Genomic DNA, 15,952 nt, shown 5'->3' with positions numbered 1-15,952 from the left:
AATTAAGTTATGTGTAATAAAATGAAAAAGCATTGAACACATGAAGAAAGGGAGGTGTATTTTGGCAGTGAAAGCCCAGGCCGCAGCTGAAATCTCTCAGTAGTTCTTCAGCAAGCCTCTGCCGTTCCTCAGTGTAAATCAATATCAGCTGCTTCAGTCCAACATCTACATTAGCAGGAGGATGAAGGTGAAACCAGGGTGGACATTTCAGCAAGACATTAGCTGCGTTTCCACTATCGCGCCTAAAGCGAGCGAGCCAGGGCGAGTCAAGGCCAGTCGCGTTTCCACTATCACTTCCGGGCCGTAATCGGGCCAAAGCGGGGCTTCCTTGGGGCCAGCGTCCGGCCTTTTTCGGCCCGCCGAATACCTTGGGCCAAGGAGGGCCAACTGGGGCTTCGGGGCGGGGTTACGGACAAAGGCGGAGTTTTCCTGTCAGGTAAAGAGGAGACAAGATGCTTTCTTCTCTTACATTTGTTTTGCTATCGCGCTTGATCAACTCACTAAGAAGAAGAAAAAATGGATAGCAGACAGTACTGGTCAGTTGAGGACTCCAGGGCTCTTCTGAACATTTGGGCCGAGGAAAATGTTCAGAGGCAAATAGACGGCGTTTGCAGAAATGAGGATGTTATCAAGTACATCGTTGCGGTTATAATTTGAGTTTTTTGTTCCCGCTGAAGTGGGCGGGTTGTGTGGCGTTTGATTCGGGGGACGTTCTGGGGGCGGTGTTTGCGTGACGCGCTGCGAGCAACTAGCTCGGCAGTGGAAACGCGACATGATTTCGGCCTCATTTCTCAACCTCCCGGGCTATTGGCCTGGCCTGGCCCGATTAAAGCCCTGGCTCGCACTGGCCCGATAGTGGAAATGCGGCTAATGACCCAGAACACAGCCAAGGAGACTCTCAGATGCTTTCAGAGAAAGAAAATCAAGCTGTAGAATGGACAAGCCAATCACCTGAGCCGAATCCAATAAAAATACAGAATAAAGCTCAGATTTGACCCACAGAACCATCAAGACTCTGAAGTCTGTGAGAAACTCACACCTGAGCTATGCATGTGACTTTATTCTTCATATGAAAGGGCGTCTTTAAGCTGCCATGTTTGTTTAAGCTGTAACTGTATGTTCTAGCCCAAGACTTCATTTTTCCAGCATCATCCTGCCCTAAAACACACACTTGTGCAATGATATTTTCATGCATGTTCTATCCAGATCCATCAATTGCCAGTATTAAAGTGCGCACTAAAATACTGAACTAATTCCTGTGTTTCCTGGCTGACCAGAGAACAAATAGTTGCACCCATCCAAATATGAAACCATAAACTCAAACAATCACACAAGGGGGGAAACTCCCAAATAGCATTGAAGAGCTGTTGCACCCCAGTGGAATAATCCATCCCGATATCTCATAACTGTTATTCCACTTTGGACCATCTCTCATTCACGCCCCTGAATTCCAGATTCCCAAACATGGAGCGTTCGCTGATAGCGCACTTTATAAATCATTGCATTGCCTTTCCCCCCCACCCCCCTTCCCATCCTCGCTGCGTTTGCACAGGAAGCGCAGGAAATCTGGTCCTCGTTATTTACTTTTAGGTTGGGTTATTTGATTATTGGCTGTCTGCATGTGCTTTTCTCTTGATTGCATGGAGAAGGACGTGCATCTCGCCTAATGGGACTCACCTTATGCCGATGCCTCAATGTGTGTGCGCGGTTGCAACATCTGGTTGTTGTATTAATGTGTCCGCTGAACTTTCAAAGGGATTTACGGCCTCTCTAGAAGTCGCCCTGTGGTGAAAAATTCTTGCCAATGGCTTTTGTTCATCTGTGCCTCCCAGCGCCATGGCAACCACTAATTATAGCATTCCAAGGATTCCCTTTTAAGACGACGAGGAGGAAAATTACAGCCACCTCTTGGCCCCGTGACCTCCTGCTCCCATCACTGTGCAATAGTGTCTATAAGATGGAGAGTTTGTGTAGGCTAGTGTCATTATTACTGCTTATATTTAGAGTCTTCAGCATGCAGCTCATTTAGTGAAGACTAGTTAGTAGACAGATTGTAGTATTCCCTCAGTAGTGTGTATAAGATGGAGAGTTTGTGTAGGTTAGTGTCATTATTGCTGCTTGTATTTAGAGTCTTCAGCATGCAGCTCATTTAGTGAAGACTAGTTAGTACACAGATTGTAGTATTCCCTCAATAGTGTGTATAAGATGGAGAGTTTGTGTAGGCTAGTGTCATTATTACTGCTTAAATTTAAAGTCTTCAGCATGCAGCTCATTTAGTGAAGACTAGTTAGTACACAGATTGTAGTATTCCCTCAGTAGTGTGTATAAGATGGAGAGTTTGTGTAGGCTAGCGTCATTATTACTGCTTATATTTAGAGTCTTCAGCATGCAGCTCATTTAGTGAAGACTAGTTAGTAGACAGATTGTAGTATTCCCTCAATAGTGTGTATAAGATGGAGAGTTTGTGTAGGCTAGTGTCATTATTACTGCTTATATTTAGAGTCTTCAGCATGCAGCTCATTTAGTGAAGACTAATTAGTGCACAGATTGTAGTATTCCCTCAGTAGTGTGTATATGATGGAGAGTTTGTGTAGGCTAGTGTCATTATTGCTGCTTAAATTTAGAGTCTTCAGCATGCAGCTCATTTAGTGAAGACTAGTTAGTACACATTGCAATATTCCCTCAATAGTGTGTATAAGATGGAGAGTTTGTGTTGGCTAGTGTCATTATTACTGCTTTTATGTAGAGTCTTCAGCATGCAGCTCATTTAGTGAAGACTAGTTAGTACACAGATTGTAGTATTCCCTCAGTAGTGTGTATATGATGGAGAGTTTGTGTAGGCTAGTGTCATTATTACTGCTTTTATGTAGAGTCTTCAGCATGCAGCTCATTTAGTGAAGACTAGTTAGTACACATTGCAATATTCCCTCAATAGTGTGTATAAGATGGAGAGTTTGTGTAGGCTAGTGTCATTATTACTGCTTATATTTAGTCTTCAGCATGCAGCTCATTTAGTGAAGACTAGTTAGTAGACAGATTGCAGTGTTCCCTCAATAGTGTGTATAAGATGGAGAGTTTGTGTAGGCTAGCGTCATTATTACTGCTTATATTTAGAGTCTTCAGCATGCAGCTCATTTAGTGAAGACTAGTTAGTACACAGATTGCAGTATTCCCTCAATAGTGTGTATAAGATGGAGAGTTTGTGTAGGCTAGTGTCATTATTACTGCTTATATTTAGAGTCTTCAGCATGCAGCTCATTTAGTGAAGACTAGTTAGTACACAGATTGCAGTATTCCCTCAATAGTGTGTATAAGATGGAGAGTTTGTGTAGGCTAGTGTCATTATTACTGCTTATATTTAGAGTCTTCAGCATGCAGCTCATTTAGTGAAGACTAGTTAGTACACAGATTGCAGTATTCCCTCAATAGTGTGTATAAGATGGAGAGTTTGTGTAGGCTAGTGTCATTATTACTGCTTAAATTTAAAGTCTTCAGCATGCAGCTCATTTAGTGAAGACTAGTTAGTACACAGATTGTAGTATTCCCTCTATAGTGTGTATAAGATGGAGAGTTTGTGTAGGCTAGTGTCATTATTACTGCTTATATTTAGAGTCTTCAGCACGCAGCTCATTCAATATAAGACTAATACATTGTAGTACATAGGGCTGCACAACAATCGGTTTCGCATCCGTGATAGCCACATCGCAGGATCTGCAATGTCAAGTATGGTTTATTGTTGAGCTTGTAAATAATCTAATGTAGACTAAAGTTGAACTTTTGTGGATTAAAAGTTTATTAATGGCATTCGTTATTAATATTTTTCTTCTGTTAAGCATATCAAATCAGTTTAAAGCATTCAGGCACAATAAACAACAGCATGTGTCGCTTTAAAGTCCACGTCAACCAGAAGCTGGTTATTTATTTTATGTTTCCTAATGACATGCACAGATGAATTAGAACTTTGATTTTAATGCATTATCAGCTATTAACCAAGAAATTAACGTCACCTGAGATTAATAAGTGTTTTTTTAGTTGTCATTACATTGAATTTAGTTAAATTAACTGATATTATCAAATGGAGTCTTAGGGCTCTATTTTGACAATCCATGCGCAAAGTCCAAAGCTTGTGGCGCAAACGCATTAAGGGCGTGTCAGAATCCACTTTTGCTATTTTAAGGATGGAAAAATCCACTTTTTGCTGTGGCGCATGGTCTAACAGGGTTGAGCTTATTCTCTTAATGAGTTATTGGTGTGTTTTGAGAATAAACCAATCAGAGTCTCATCTCCCATTCCCTTTAAGAGCCATTTGCGCCGTGCCATTGTGCATTTGCTATTTACATGGCGAACTTTGTAAGTGTAAAAACTAAACACTTCACTAGAGAGAAAACAGTTAAACATCTGCAGCACGAGAATGAGAGATGAGCCTCCTCATTCTTTACTTTCACTTTCACTCTCGTGGATAGGGAAACGTGTTGTACGCACAGACATCTATTAGTCTATAGATAATTAATTTAGTTTAAGAGCAAAGATTTGTTTCAAAACTCTTTCTAAATTCAGTTTTAATTTCCAGCAAACTAATAAATGAACAATAATAACGAAGTGTGGTCAAACAACTGGGTTATATCCAAACACACATGCTGTGCCCCATATGGGCTTAAACCTGACAGGTGGACAAATCTAAGCTTGCTTTTAATAAAACAAATAAAAATATGCAGATAATAAATAATTCTGCTAATAATGATAACATTATACAAAAGCAAATTGTTATGAATAAACTGAAAAAGCCCCCCGAGATGAAGGCATGGAGGCGGTGGTTTCAGAATCAGAATCAGAATCAGAATCAGTTTTATTGCCAAGTGTGCTTCACACACACAAGGAATTTGTTTTGGCTACAGAAGCTTCCAGTGTACATAAAGTGACATGTGACAACACAAAATTTTTATATTTATGTAGGCTAGAAAATAATATGTTTTGTAATATTTTAATCCTTTAATCCTTTTTCATTTGTAAAGATATTTGCGTATTTCCGTAAATCCTGTGTGTATTAAGCAATGTGTAAGCGAGGTGCACAACTAACGCGCTCTGCACTGGACAATAACCATGATCTGGTCTATTGAACCGCTTATTTAAGTTCCTCAAAATAGCAACGCTCCAGCGATGTGCTTCAACACGCCTTTTATAGACCAGAATGCCTATGGGCGCACATATGAGCGCAAATGCATTTGCTGTTTAAACAGCATAGCGCAAAACATCGAAATGACTCTTGCGCCGAGCTGAAACTAGCAAACAACTATTGCATCGCACATTGCGCCGGGTGTATGATAGGGCCCATACTGTTTAGAGTTAACAAAAAAAGCCCTATTAGCTGCCTCAGATTTTGCAATGTTAAGGGACAGACTAACATGGCAATAGTCGTATTAGTTATTAAATATATGGTATTTAATAGTTTTCAGCATGCAGCTCATTTAATGCAAGACTAGAACATTGTACTAGTACATGTGTCTTCATTTGGCCATAATTTTCTGTTTCAGCTAACAGAATGATTCATGTTGACATCTTATTTTGACACACATTTTGAGAAAATGCTTTAAACTTACACTCTGGGCAAATTGACTATAGGAATGAAAACATCCACAGAATTAAACTGCTGTAATAATTCATCAGATAAATATTTCTTTAATTTTTTTGCATAAATCTGTTAATCGTCATCAGATCAAAACTACTAAATTGTTTGGAAAATTACAGGATTTTTAACTCTTTAATTGTCAAATTCATAAATTTGGTGAAAAACACACTTAAAATGGCTTATTTTAATATAAAAAGTAATCATGGGCTGGATTTATTTTTCTTTTATCACAGTGTTGGACATGTAAAACAACATTGCCTTTGATGCATTGATTTTGATTGATTAAATAAAAAATCTCCCTAATTTACTGATGGTGTCTGTTTTTGCCCCATTGACTTCTATTATAACGACAATTTTTGATTGCAAAACCACGACACTATATAATCATGCTTTTTCGATTGTTGTTGTTTTTTCCTGTTGTGAAAAGGTAACATTAGTCATTTTTACTGTTGATCATCAGTTGGTAGCATTAACCCTTTAGATAAGCCTGTGCAAAAAAAAGGTTAGTTTCAGGATTTTATATAGAGTATAACAGCAAGTGAAAGTGTGTGTGTGCATTTGTGTGTGTGAGTGTGTGAGAGTGACCTCTGCACATGTACCTTGATGTGTCTGAGAAAATCTAAATCTGCATCTCAGCTCTCAGAACTACATGGAGTAAACAAAAACAAAGACTGTGTATTTCTGCACCATCAAATGTGCTTATAATGGAAGTCAATGAGGCAAAAACAGCCACCAACAGTAAATTAAGGAGAAATAATGAAACTCTAACAACGCATCAAAGCCAATGTTGTTACTAATCGTTCACTTGTCCAAGACTGGGATAAAATGTTAAATAAATCCAGTCCACAACTACTCTTTATATTGAAAATACGTCGTTTTGTGTGTGTTTTTCACCAAATCAGTGCCATCATTTATGAATTTGGCAATCAGAGTTCAAATCCTGTAATTTTAAAAACATTTAGTAGTTTTGATCAGGACTGAGGTTGATTAACAGATTTATGCAACCAAAATTGAAAATAGAATTTAATCTGATGCATTTTTACAGCAGTTTAATTCATTCAGTGGATGTTTTATTCGCTAGCATATCCACAGGGGAGTAAATTTGCCCAGAGCACAAGAGTTTATAAATGCTTTTGTAGTGGTCAATGCATTGACTTTAGTTAAATTAACTGATGTTAATAAATTGAGTCTTACTGTTCTGAGTTCATTCATTCATTTTCTTTTTGGCTTAGTGCCTTTATTAATCCGTGGTCGCCACAGCGGAATGAACCGCCAACTTATCCAACACGTTTTTTTTCCGCAGCGGATGCCCTTCCAGCCACAGCCCATCTCTGGCAAACTGTTCAGAGTTAACAAACAAGTTTTTTTAATTGCCTCAAAATGTTTAATGTTGTAGGCCTGTTTAACGTGACAATATTTGTGTTAGTTATAAAATAAATGGTATTTAATGCTAGTAAAAAATAAGTGTTAGTTGTCTCTCGTGTAAAGCTGAAGAGCAGGGAAGGTGGGCCATGCCTTTTCAGTGGCGAGCCTTAGACTTTGGGACAGTCTGCCTTTACTTGTTAGAAAACCCAAACACTTTCTATTTCTTTAATTAAGTCTAGCTTAACCTATCTTTGTAGTCTTAACAGTGTGAGAGCTGTTATATTATTATTAGTTTTTACATATTTTATCTTATTGTATTCACATTTTTCCCCGCGGCACGGTGGCTCAGTGGTTAGCACTGTCGCCTCACAGCAAGAAGGTCGCTGGTTCGAGTCTCTGGAGGTTGCATGTTCTCCCCATGTTGGTGTGGGTTTCTTTTTGGGGCCGGTTTTCCCCAAACACATGCGCTATAGGTGAATTGATGAACTAAATTGGCCATTGTGTATGAATGTGTGTGTGAATGTGAGTATGTATGGGTGTTTCCCAATACAGTGTTGCAGCTGGACGGGCATCCGCTTTGTGAAACAAATGCCAGAATAGTTGGTGGTTCATTCCGCTGTGGCGACCTCTGAAACAGAGACTAAGCCAAAGGAAAATGATATCAATATTAGCATGTTCATTATCACAATATATTGAATATTGGCTCATGTCTATTCGGTTTTGCACCTGTGTGTGTAGATCACCTATATATGGCACACATGCATGAAGGCTGATTGCGAACAGCTGTGCGCTGAGTGTGCGCTGCGTGAGTGTATAATATGAACATCCATAATGGTTTTGATTTTAAAAAGCAGCATGAAGAAACCTGGAGACAGCTGTGATTTTCCCTGCAGGAATGTGTGTTTGAACCGAGCGATCGAGACCACATACGGCGCGCGCTTAAAATACACCTTCATGAAAAAACATGTCTCTCCACACAGGTACTTTCATCCACTGTTTGACTCTTTAATCTGATCCTGATTTATTTTGCTTGTGTCTTTCAGTCCTCCGAGGCCTTTCCGGTTTCCTAAAAGGTAAGCTCACTCCTATTAATATTGTGTTTTATAATTAAAATGATTTGCATAAAGTCAAAAATGGATATGAAATAGTTTATCTCAATTGTTGATGATTGTTCGTTTGATTTTAAAAGGATCCTATTATGCAAAAATCACTTTATAAGGGGTTTAAACACAGTTGTGTGTCAGCAGGGTGTGAATATAACCAGCTTCTGATAGTAAAAGTGAATTAATTATATTTTATAATCAAACTTGATCTAAACAGTCTGCAGAAACACTTTGATTGACATTCTCCCTTTGTGGGTGTCATCAGAGGGGGAAAGCCCCGCCCACTAGTGACCATCTCCCCCTCATCAGCATATTGGATGTTAGTCTTGATTTTGAATCTGCCACTATGCTGACACACAGGCATTTGTAGCTCCGCCCTCTTCTGAAATAAGCACAATCTGATTTGAATTTAAAGCGACAGTCACCAAAACCCCACAATTTGGATCAAAGCCTAAAAGAGTCCGTTTCAGAGAGTTAGAAAACATTATCTGTTTGGTATTCTCTAGGGACATTAGAGACTTATTTTACATCTTGTAAAAAGGGACAGAATAGGCTGTCTTTAAAATGCACTATATGAAAAGCCTTGTTATGCTACACTACATGTTAATCTACGGTGCTGTTGAATGCTTGATTCTGATTGGTTGATGAAAATTTTAAAGTGTGCTGTTACTAACACTGAACATGAGACTTTTGTCTGGTTGTACAATTAAAAAGTATGTAAACAAAAGTTTAAAACTATGATAAACATGTATGACAATGTGTGTAATAAATAAAAATAGTAAGTTGTTAAATATAAAATATATAGCAGGGGTCACCAAACTTGTTCCTGGAGGGCCGGTGTCCTGCCGATTTTAGCTCCAACCCTAATCAAACACACCTGAACAAGCTAATCAAGGACTTACTAGGTATACTTGAAACATCCAGGCAGGTGTGTTGAGGCAAGTTGGAGCTAAACCCTGCAGGGACACCGGCCCTCCAGGACCGAGATTGGTGACCCCTGATATACAGTATAGCTTATATAAAGAATAATTGCTGACAGGCCATTTAATTATTAGAAAAATAATGCAGACGAGCTAGTGATCTATCCAGCATGCGTTATTTTCTTATAATTCAATGGACAGGAGTAGTTAATTCTGCTTTTACAAGGCTTCCCAAACCACTGATAAGATGTTGTATTTCAGACTATTTATATAAACTATTTATAGATATTCAGAAAAAAACCATGTTATCTCTTGCTTTAATCACCGTATGTAGACTCCCAGGACCATATGTCAATTTCCTAAAGGTTTTCTGATTTTATTTCTGACTTACTAGTTAAAACTGAGAAAATACTAATTGTAGGAGATGTCAACATCCATGTAGATTGAATTCAATTCAATTCACCTTTATTTGTATAGCTCTTATACAATGTAGATTGTGTCAAAGCAGCTTCACATAAAAGGTCACAGTAAATAATAACATGGTAGTTCAGTTTGTAGTGTTTAAGTTTAGTTCAGTAGATTCAGTTCAGTTAAGTCATCTCATGTAGATGACACTAATAATACATTAGGACTACATTAGGATTAGGATTTATTTACAGATTTGGGATAAACCAAAACGTTGTTGTACATTAGATCTAATTTTATCTTATGGAATTGAGATCATTAATGTAGACATTATACCACAAAGTGATGATATTACAGACCACTACCTCTTACTAAATAAGCTGTGTTTACCTGAAATTAGCAGATCTGCACAGATATATCGCCCTGGTAGAACTATCGTCCCGTCCACTAAAGACGAATTTACAAATAGTTTACCTGATCTTTCTCTATTTCTTAATGCTCCCGCAAACACAAATGACCTTGATGTACTAAAGATCAGTATGGATGCCATCTTTACTAACAAACCCATCAAATTAAAGACTAGAGGGAATAAAACTAAACCATGGTTTAATAAACATACTCGTTCTGTCAAATTAGCAACTCGTGCACTGGAACGTAAGTGGAAAAAAACATTTTGTCATGAGAGCAAAAAATTCCACCGCAAATTAGTGGTAATGACTTCAGACAGAAGATTCAATATACTAGAACTTCTATGTTAAGCTGCTTTGACACAATCAGCATTGTAAAAGTGCTAGAGAAATAAAAATGAATTGAATTAAATATACACTTCTGAGCATTAATGATGACACGGATCTCTCATTTAAATTAATATTTTCTATAGGATGCTTTACAGTAATATATTGGTGCATGTACACAGGGGCGTAACAGCCATTTTAAAAGTGGGGGGGACAGCTGTATGGTCACCCAAAAGTGATTAATGATTTATTAGCAATAAAGTTTATTTAATAATCTTTTAACCAAAATTCTAAAATAATTACAAAATATTAATAATAACAATAAATAAACAGAAGCACACACATTTAAATTAAGCATTACTCATTAAGTTGATACTACACATATAACGTGAGATGGACATCGCCATGTGTACTTGCGGCCGATGCGTCATTCATAAAAGCAGAACACGCAGGATTCAACACGTAAATTCACCAATTACTCCCCAAATACATGCAAGTAAGTGGTTGGTGAATTTAGAGAGGAGCAGATTCAATTTTATAGTTACTTTCAGTATGTGTATCTGATATGATTAAAACACATCGGCAAATTATATTTGAATGGATTGTTAGACTTCCTTGTGTGTTTTACAAACGCTAAAGTTCTTGTTTTACTAGTAGTTGTGTGTATTTACATGTCTAAAACATAAATTAAGCAATAGGCCGTAAAAAGGCTGCATAATTGTGATAATATAACACGTCTTTCTCAGCAGAGTTAAGTTGCTCTTGTTTTCGGAAAAAAAAACGAAAAAAAGAAGCACTTTTACGACGGTCCCTTACTGAGAGATTAGCTCAGCTCGAGCTCTCTCTGGCTAAACGCATATTGCGACTGCTCAAGCAGTGCTCGTAATATCGAGTGAAAAAAGAATGACAGCTGTGAAACAGAACCAGCTTTGTCTTTTTGTAGGGAATACAGTTTAGATCTTTTTAGGGTTAGAGGTTTTTTAGTTAATGCCGTCTGTCACTAAATGTGTCAGGAATACAGAAAACAAAACCAACTTAACCCCGCTGTCTTTCTCTGGCTCAGCGCCAGACAAGACACCAGCACCAGGGACTTTACGGTTCTCACTTCGAAACGGAACAAAAGTAGGATTCTGTAACGTTTACCGTGATTTACCGTGATTTACCCAGCTGTAGCTGTTGCTCCCTTCCGCATCATCCCTGTCTTTGACTGCAAAGTGAATGAATGAAGCTCGTGGCAGACGCTCAAGAGATTCGCGCTGTGATTGGCTGAGTGATCGTTCACTCAAATCAAGTAACAAATCAGAGAACACTTGTGGCCGCTAGGTCAAATAAAACGTGTGGGCCAGTCGGGGGACAGAATAACCTGTTTCCAAAAAGTGAGGGGGACGTGTGTCCCCCCTGGTTGCTACGCCCCTGCATGTACATCAGATTAGTCAGCAGCAAAGCCAAACCTGAAACTAATCTAAGCACAAAACTGAAGATCACAGTCCAGAAATTGCTACACCTAAATTAATATGTTAGGGGAAAATAACAAATAAAGAAGAAAATTCAAAGAAACATTAAAAAAAATTACATTTAGTCAAAATATTGTCGTTGTTTGCATGTATTATCATGCTATTCCTAAAGATGTTCAGTGACCAAACTCTTATTTTAATGGATAAAACTGTTTAAGGAATTTGTTTTGCTTAAATGCACCAAAATAAATAGTTTGTATTTACTGAGAAATGGATTAAAATATTCATTTTCAAAAGGGCATGTACTCTTATGCTGAGCGCTGCATATATGTAACTTTTCAGGCCTCAGATCTTGACTTTAGCTGTGCGTTTATACGAAAATAACAGCACACCTTAGTATGTTTATCAGCCGATCAGAATCAGGCATTGTATACAGTACAGCCCTGTAGTATAAAAGGACTTGCAAATAATGTATTTTCTGATGTCATTGGCAGCTATGCAGAGCTGATTGCTGATTGGCCGGTGGTGGTGTTGGGGATTTGCACTGTGCTCATTGTGGTTTGCGCTCTAGTCGGGATACTCGTTCCTGATCTGCCCGACTTCTCAAACCCACTGCAGGTGAGTAGGACGAGCATTTGCTGGAGCTTTTGGAGGATGTTGACTCAGTTTTAAGATGCAGATTATGAGTAAAGAAGGAAAACCCATCCACGTTTATACCTGGAGACATTCACTTATGATCAAAAAGACAAATCTGCCTCTTTCAACAGAGCCTTTTAACATTTTTTATTTATTTAATTTTTAGTTTTACTGGAGGGGTTAATCATTTTGTCTTACACTATAATTTATTTTTATGAAACATTACATGCAGAAACATTTTGTAATGCTTAAAAAAACCTGGGATTTATTTTTTTGTTTTGTTTTGTTTTTTTGTAATTCAATTGGAGGCCTATACGTTGCTTTTGATTGGATGTGTGTGTATGCATCTATGGCTGTGTGTGTATATATGTTCAGTTGAAGTCAGAATTAATAACCCCCCTGTTTATTTTTTCCCCAATTTCTGTTTATCGGAGAAAAGATTTTTTTTCAACACATTTCTGAGCATAATAGTTTTAATAACTCATCTCTAATAACTGATTTATTTTATCGGTGACGCGGTAGCGCAGTAGGTAGTGCTGTCGCCTCAAAGCAAGAAGGTCCCTGGTTGGAGCGGCTGGGTTAATTGGCATTTCTGTGTGGAGTTTGCATGTTCTCCCCGCGTTCGCGTGGGTTTTCTCTGGGTGCTTCGGTTTTTCCCCACAGTCCACAGTAGCGGATGGGTGTGTATGGATGTTTCCCAGAGATGGGCTGCAGCTGGAAGGGCATCCGCTGCGTTCATTCCGCTGTGGCGACCCCAGATTCATAAAGGGACTAAGCTGAAAAGAAAATGAATGAATTTATTTTATCTTTGCCATGATGACAGTAGAAAATATTTGACTAAATATTTTTCTAGACACTTCTATACAGCTTAAAGTGACATTTAAAGGCTTAACTAAGTTAATTAGGTTAACTAGGCAGGTTAGGGTAATTAGGCAAGTTTTTTCTGTAGACTATCGAAAAATAAATAGCTTAAAGGGGCTAATAATATTGACCTTAATGTTATTTAAAAAATTAAAAACTTCTTTTATTCTAGCCGAAATAAAACAAATAAGACTTTCTCCAGAAGAAAAAACATTATCAGACAGTGCGATATGGCTGAATATCGCCACCGGTGGGAGATGTGCGTTGGTTCGAGGCCGCAGGTCGAGTGCCTTATTGTCTCACCAGTGACGATATATAGCCAAATCGCACTGCTACGATTGTGATATTGCGTTTATACAACAGTTTGACTAGCAAAATTGTGTGTGTACATAAAACAAAATCAAACATGGAGAGTCTCAAAAACCCTTTTTTATGAGGAACTACTTTCTTCCACCTTTCATTCACATCTGCAGCTGACGTCAGAACAGCAGAAACCATTACTACTTGACCAACGTCACTTTAGAGCTAGTGTTTGAGTGATTCTCTAGCGTAATGTCTAAAGTGATGACAAAACAGCTGATATTGCTCACATTGCAAGATTAAGGCCATAAGTCTACAGAGATTTCCCAGTATTTCTCTGTTGCAATCGGGAGATCACAATAATTAACCCCGAAAAAGCACTAGCAGATTACTATGGTATAAATGCCACTTACCTGTTTAATAATGATTTGTTCAGCTGTAGTTTAAAATATGGAATTTTTCTCCCTCAAGGACTTATTATGTGGTCTCTGTCGCCATCTTGTGGGGCAATCGTCTTTGCTCTGCTCAGTATGACAGGCTGATGGCTGCCCACAAGCTAAATCTTTGAAATTATAAATATTTAAAACAGCCACTATCCTTATAAATAAACTGCATAGTTGCAATCTAAACAACTACATTCTCACCTTAAAAAGTCTCTAAAGTTCATTATGTTGTCCAACAGCAGCAATATTTGTCACACTGTAGTGAGTTTATTGATCTGCTGTCACTCTATGTGGGCGGAGCAATACACAAGGGTGAAGAGCCTGTACGAGTGCAGAATATCACACGGCTATCAGCCAATCAGATTCGAGAACCAGACATAACTGTCATAATAATTATTATAATATTGAACCATTCAATATCACCTCAAAGTTTAATACGCAAATGGAAATTGCGTTTCTTTTCTGTTTTGAGGTAAGATTTATAATATTGCATTGCATTCAATGCCTTATATTACTCTCTGAACTCACTCTGTGCAAGCAAATGTAATTTAGATATATTTTTAGCATTTTTTTTATTACATTTATTAGTAATTAGTATTCTTTTATTTAATTTACTCACACTCAAGTGTTTCCAGACCTTTATGAGTTTCTTGTTTTCTGTTGAACATGAATGAAGATATTTTGAGTAATGTTGGAAACCTGTAGGCCAGGGGTGGGCAAATTCGGTCCTGGAGGGCCGGTGTCCTGCATAGTTTAGCTTCAACTCTACTCAAACACACCTGAACATGCTAATCAGTGTCTTCAAGATCACTAATTATCCATAAGCAGGTGTGTTTGATCAGAGTTGGAGCTAAACTGTGCAGGACACCGGCCCTCCAGGACCGAATTTGCCCACCCCTGCTGTAGGCACTGAGTTTCATATCAGGAAACAAAATACTGAAAGGCATTTTGGATTCTGGTTTTAAACAAAATAGCTATGTCTCTGTCCACCTTTTTTAATGTATTGATGGAAAGGCAAGATGCACATACATATTTTGTATGTTATCCGATAAGAATAAATGTGCATGAACTACAATGGAAACACATTTAGTGATTCAATTCCAGCATGCGCATCAGTAAAGAGATGTGATTTAGTTTAATCAGATAAGGAATAAAAATATTTCCAGGACTTGTTGGTTTTCAGCTCTCCATGTGTCCAGCTTCACATCGTAAAAGATCAGAAATGTTGTTCTGCTTATTGTAAAAGACCTCAGCCCTCCATCAGTCCGTCATCACAGTGCTTCAGTATTATTCTTCATCTATTATTATTCCCTCCAGAACTGTCTTGAGCATCTGTCTGTGCTCCAAAAAAGCATCTCACACCTTCGTCATTCGTCTTCTGAGGTGCAGCTCAGTTGTTAGAGAATAAAAACACCTCAGTGGCTCACACAGCTACATTTCTGACTGAGATTTGCTCCAGTTTATGGTTGTTGCTAGATCAGATATGGATGCAGCCGGAAGTTAATTATAATTATTTATATTATCTATTAAATTTTACCCAGTTATTGTGATTTATTTACTTCTATCCCCCATCCCAACCCTAAACCCAAGCGTTCCAGCACTGTAAAAACAGTAGTAGAACTAAGTATTATTTATGTTATCTATTAAATTACCCAATAAACTGTATTTTTTAACATCTACCCCCTAAACCCAACCGTGACAGTACTGTAAAAATATGAATTATTGTTATACAGTGTCATATAAAAATGCTGCTATATTAATGTGCATATCGCACTTCCGGCCAGCTGCGTATCCAATCTACACTTTACCCAGTTTCACAAGTTCACACTTGCAATAGTTTCAGAATAAAGCGTATTTGGCGTGCTGTCCGGGGAGAGGGCTCTGAGCTCGGGGAAGACACCCAAACTCGAGTTATTCCTCTTATCAGGAAACAGAGAGGAATTGGGATTCGAGCGAAGTATCTAGCCCAACCCCAGAACGCTCCCCCCGGGATTGTAATGCTTAAGAGGTGAGGTGACGGGGTGGTGGAGGGATGCTAAAGTCGTAAGATGCTGCAGGTAAGACAGCTTTGGTATATATAGGGGTTTGGTCAAGAACTGATTGGA

At 38.3% G+C, this 15,952-nt stretch overlaps 1 protein-coding gene across 2 annotated transcripts in view; it reads left to right on the top strand.

Annotated features, from left to right (window-relative positions):
• disp1 (dispatched homolog 1 (Drosophila)) overlaps positions 1 to 15,952 on the top strand; it is a 151,960-nt gene that overhangs the window by 122,618 nt on the left and 13,390 nt on the right. For both annotated transcript variants that reach the window (XM_056480957.1, XM_056480958.1), the window contains exons 4-5: positions 8,035 to 8,064; positions 12,102 to 12,225. In XM_056480957.1, the coding sequence (XP_056336932.1) occupies positions 8,035 to 8,064; positions 12,102 to 12,225 (154 nt within the window). The remainder of the gene's footprint in view (positions 1 to 8,034; positions 8,065 to 12,101; positions 12,226 to 15,952) is intronic.

This window comes from Danio aesculapii, chromosome 20 (assembly GCF_903798145.1).
Source record: "Danio aesculapii chromosome 20, fDanAes4.1, whole genome shotgun sequence".
In the NCBI taxonomy this organism is placed as follows: domain Eukaryota; kingdom Metazoa; phylum Chordata; class Actinopteri; order Cypriniformes; family Danionidae; genus Danio; species Danio aesculapii.
The sequence above is the reverse complement of the archived record's forward strand: the minus strand, read 5'-3'. Positions and strand labels throughout refer to the sequence as shown.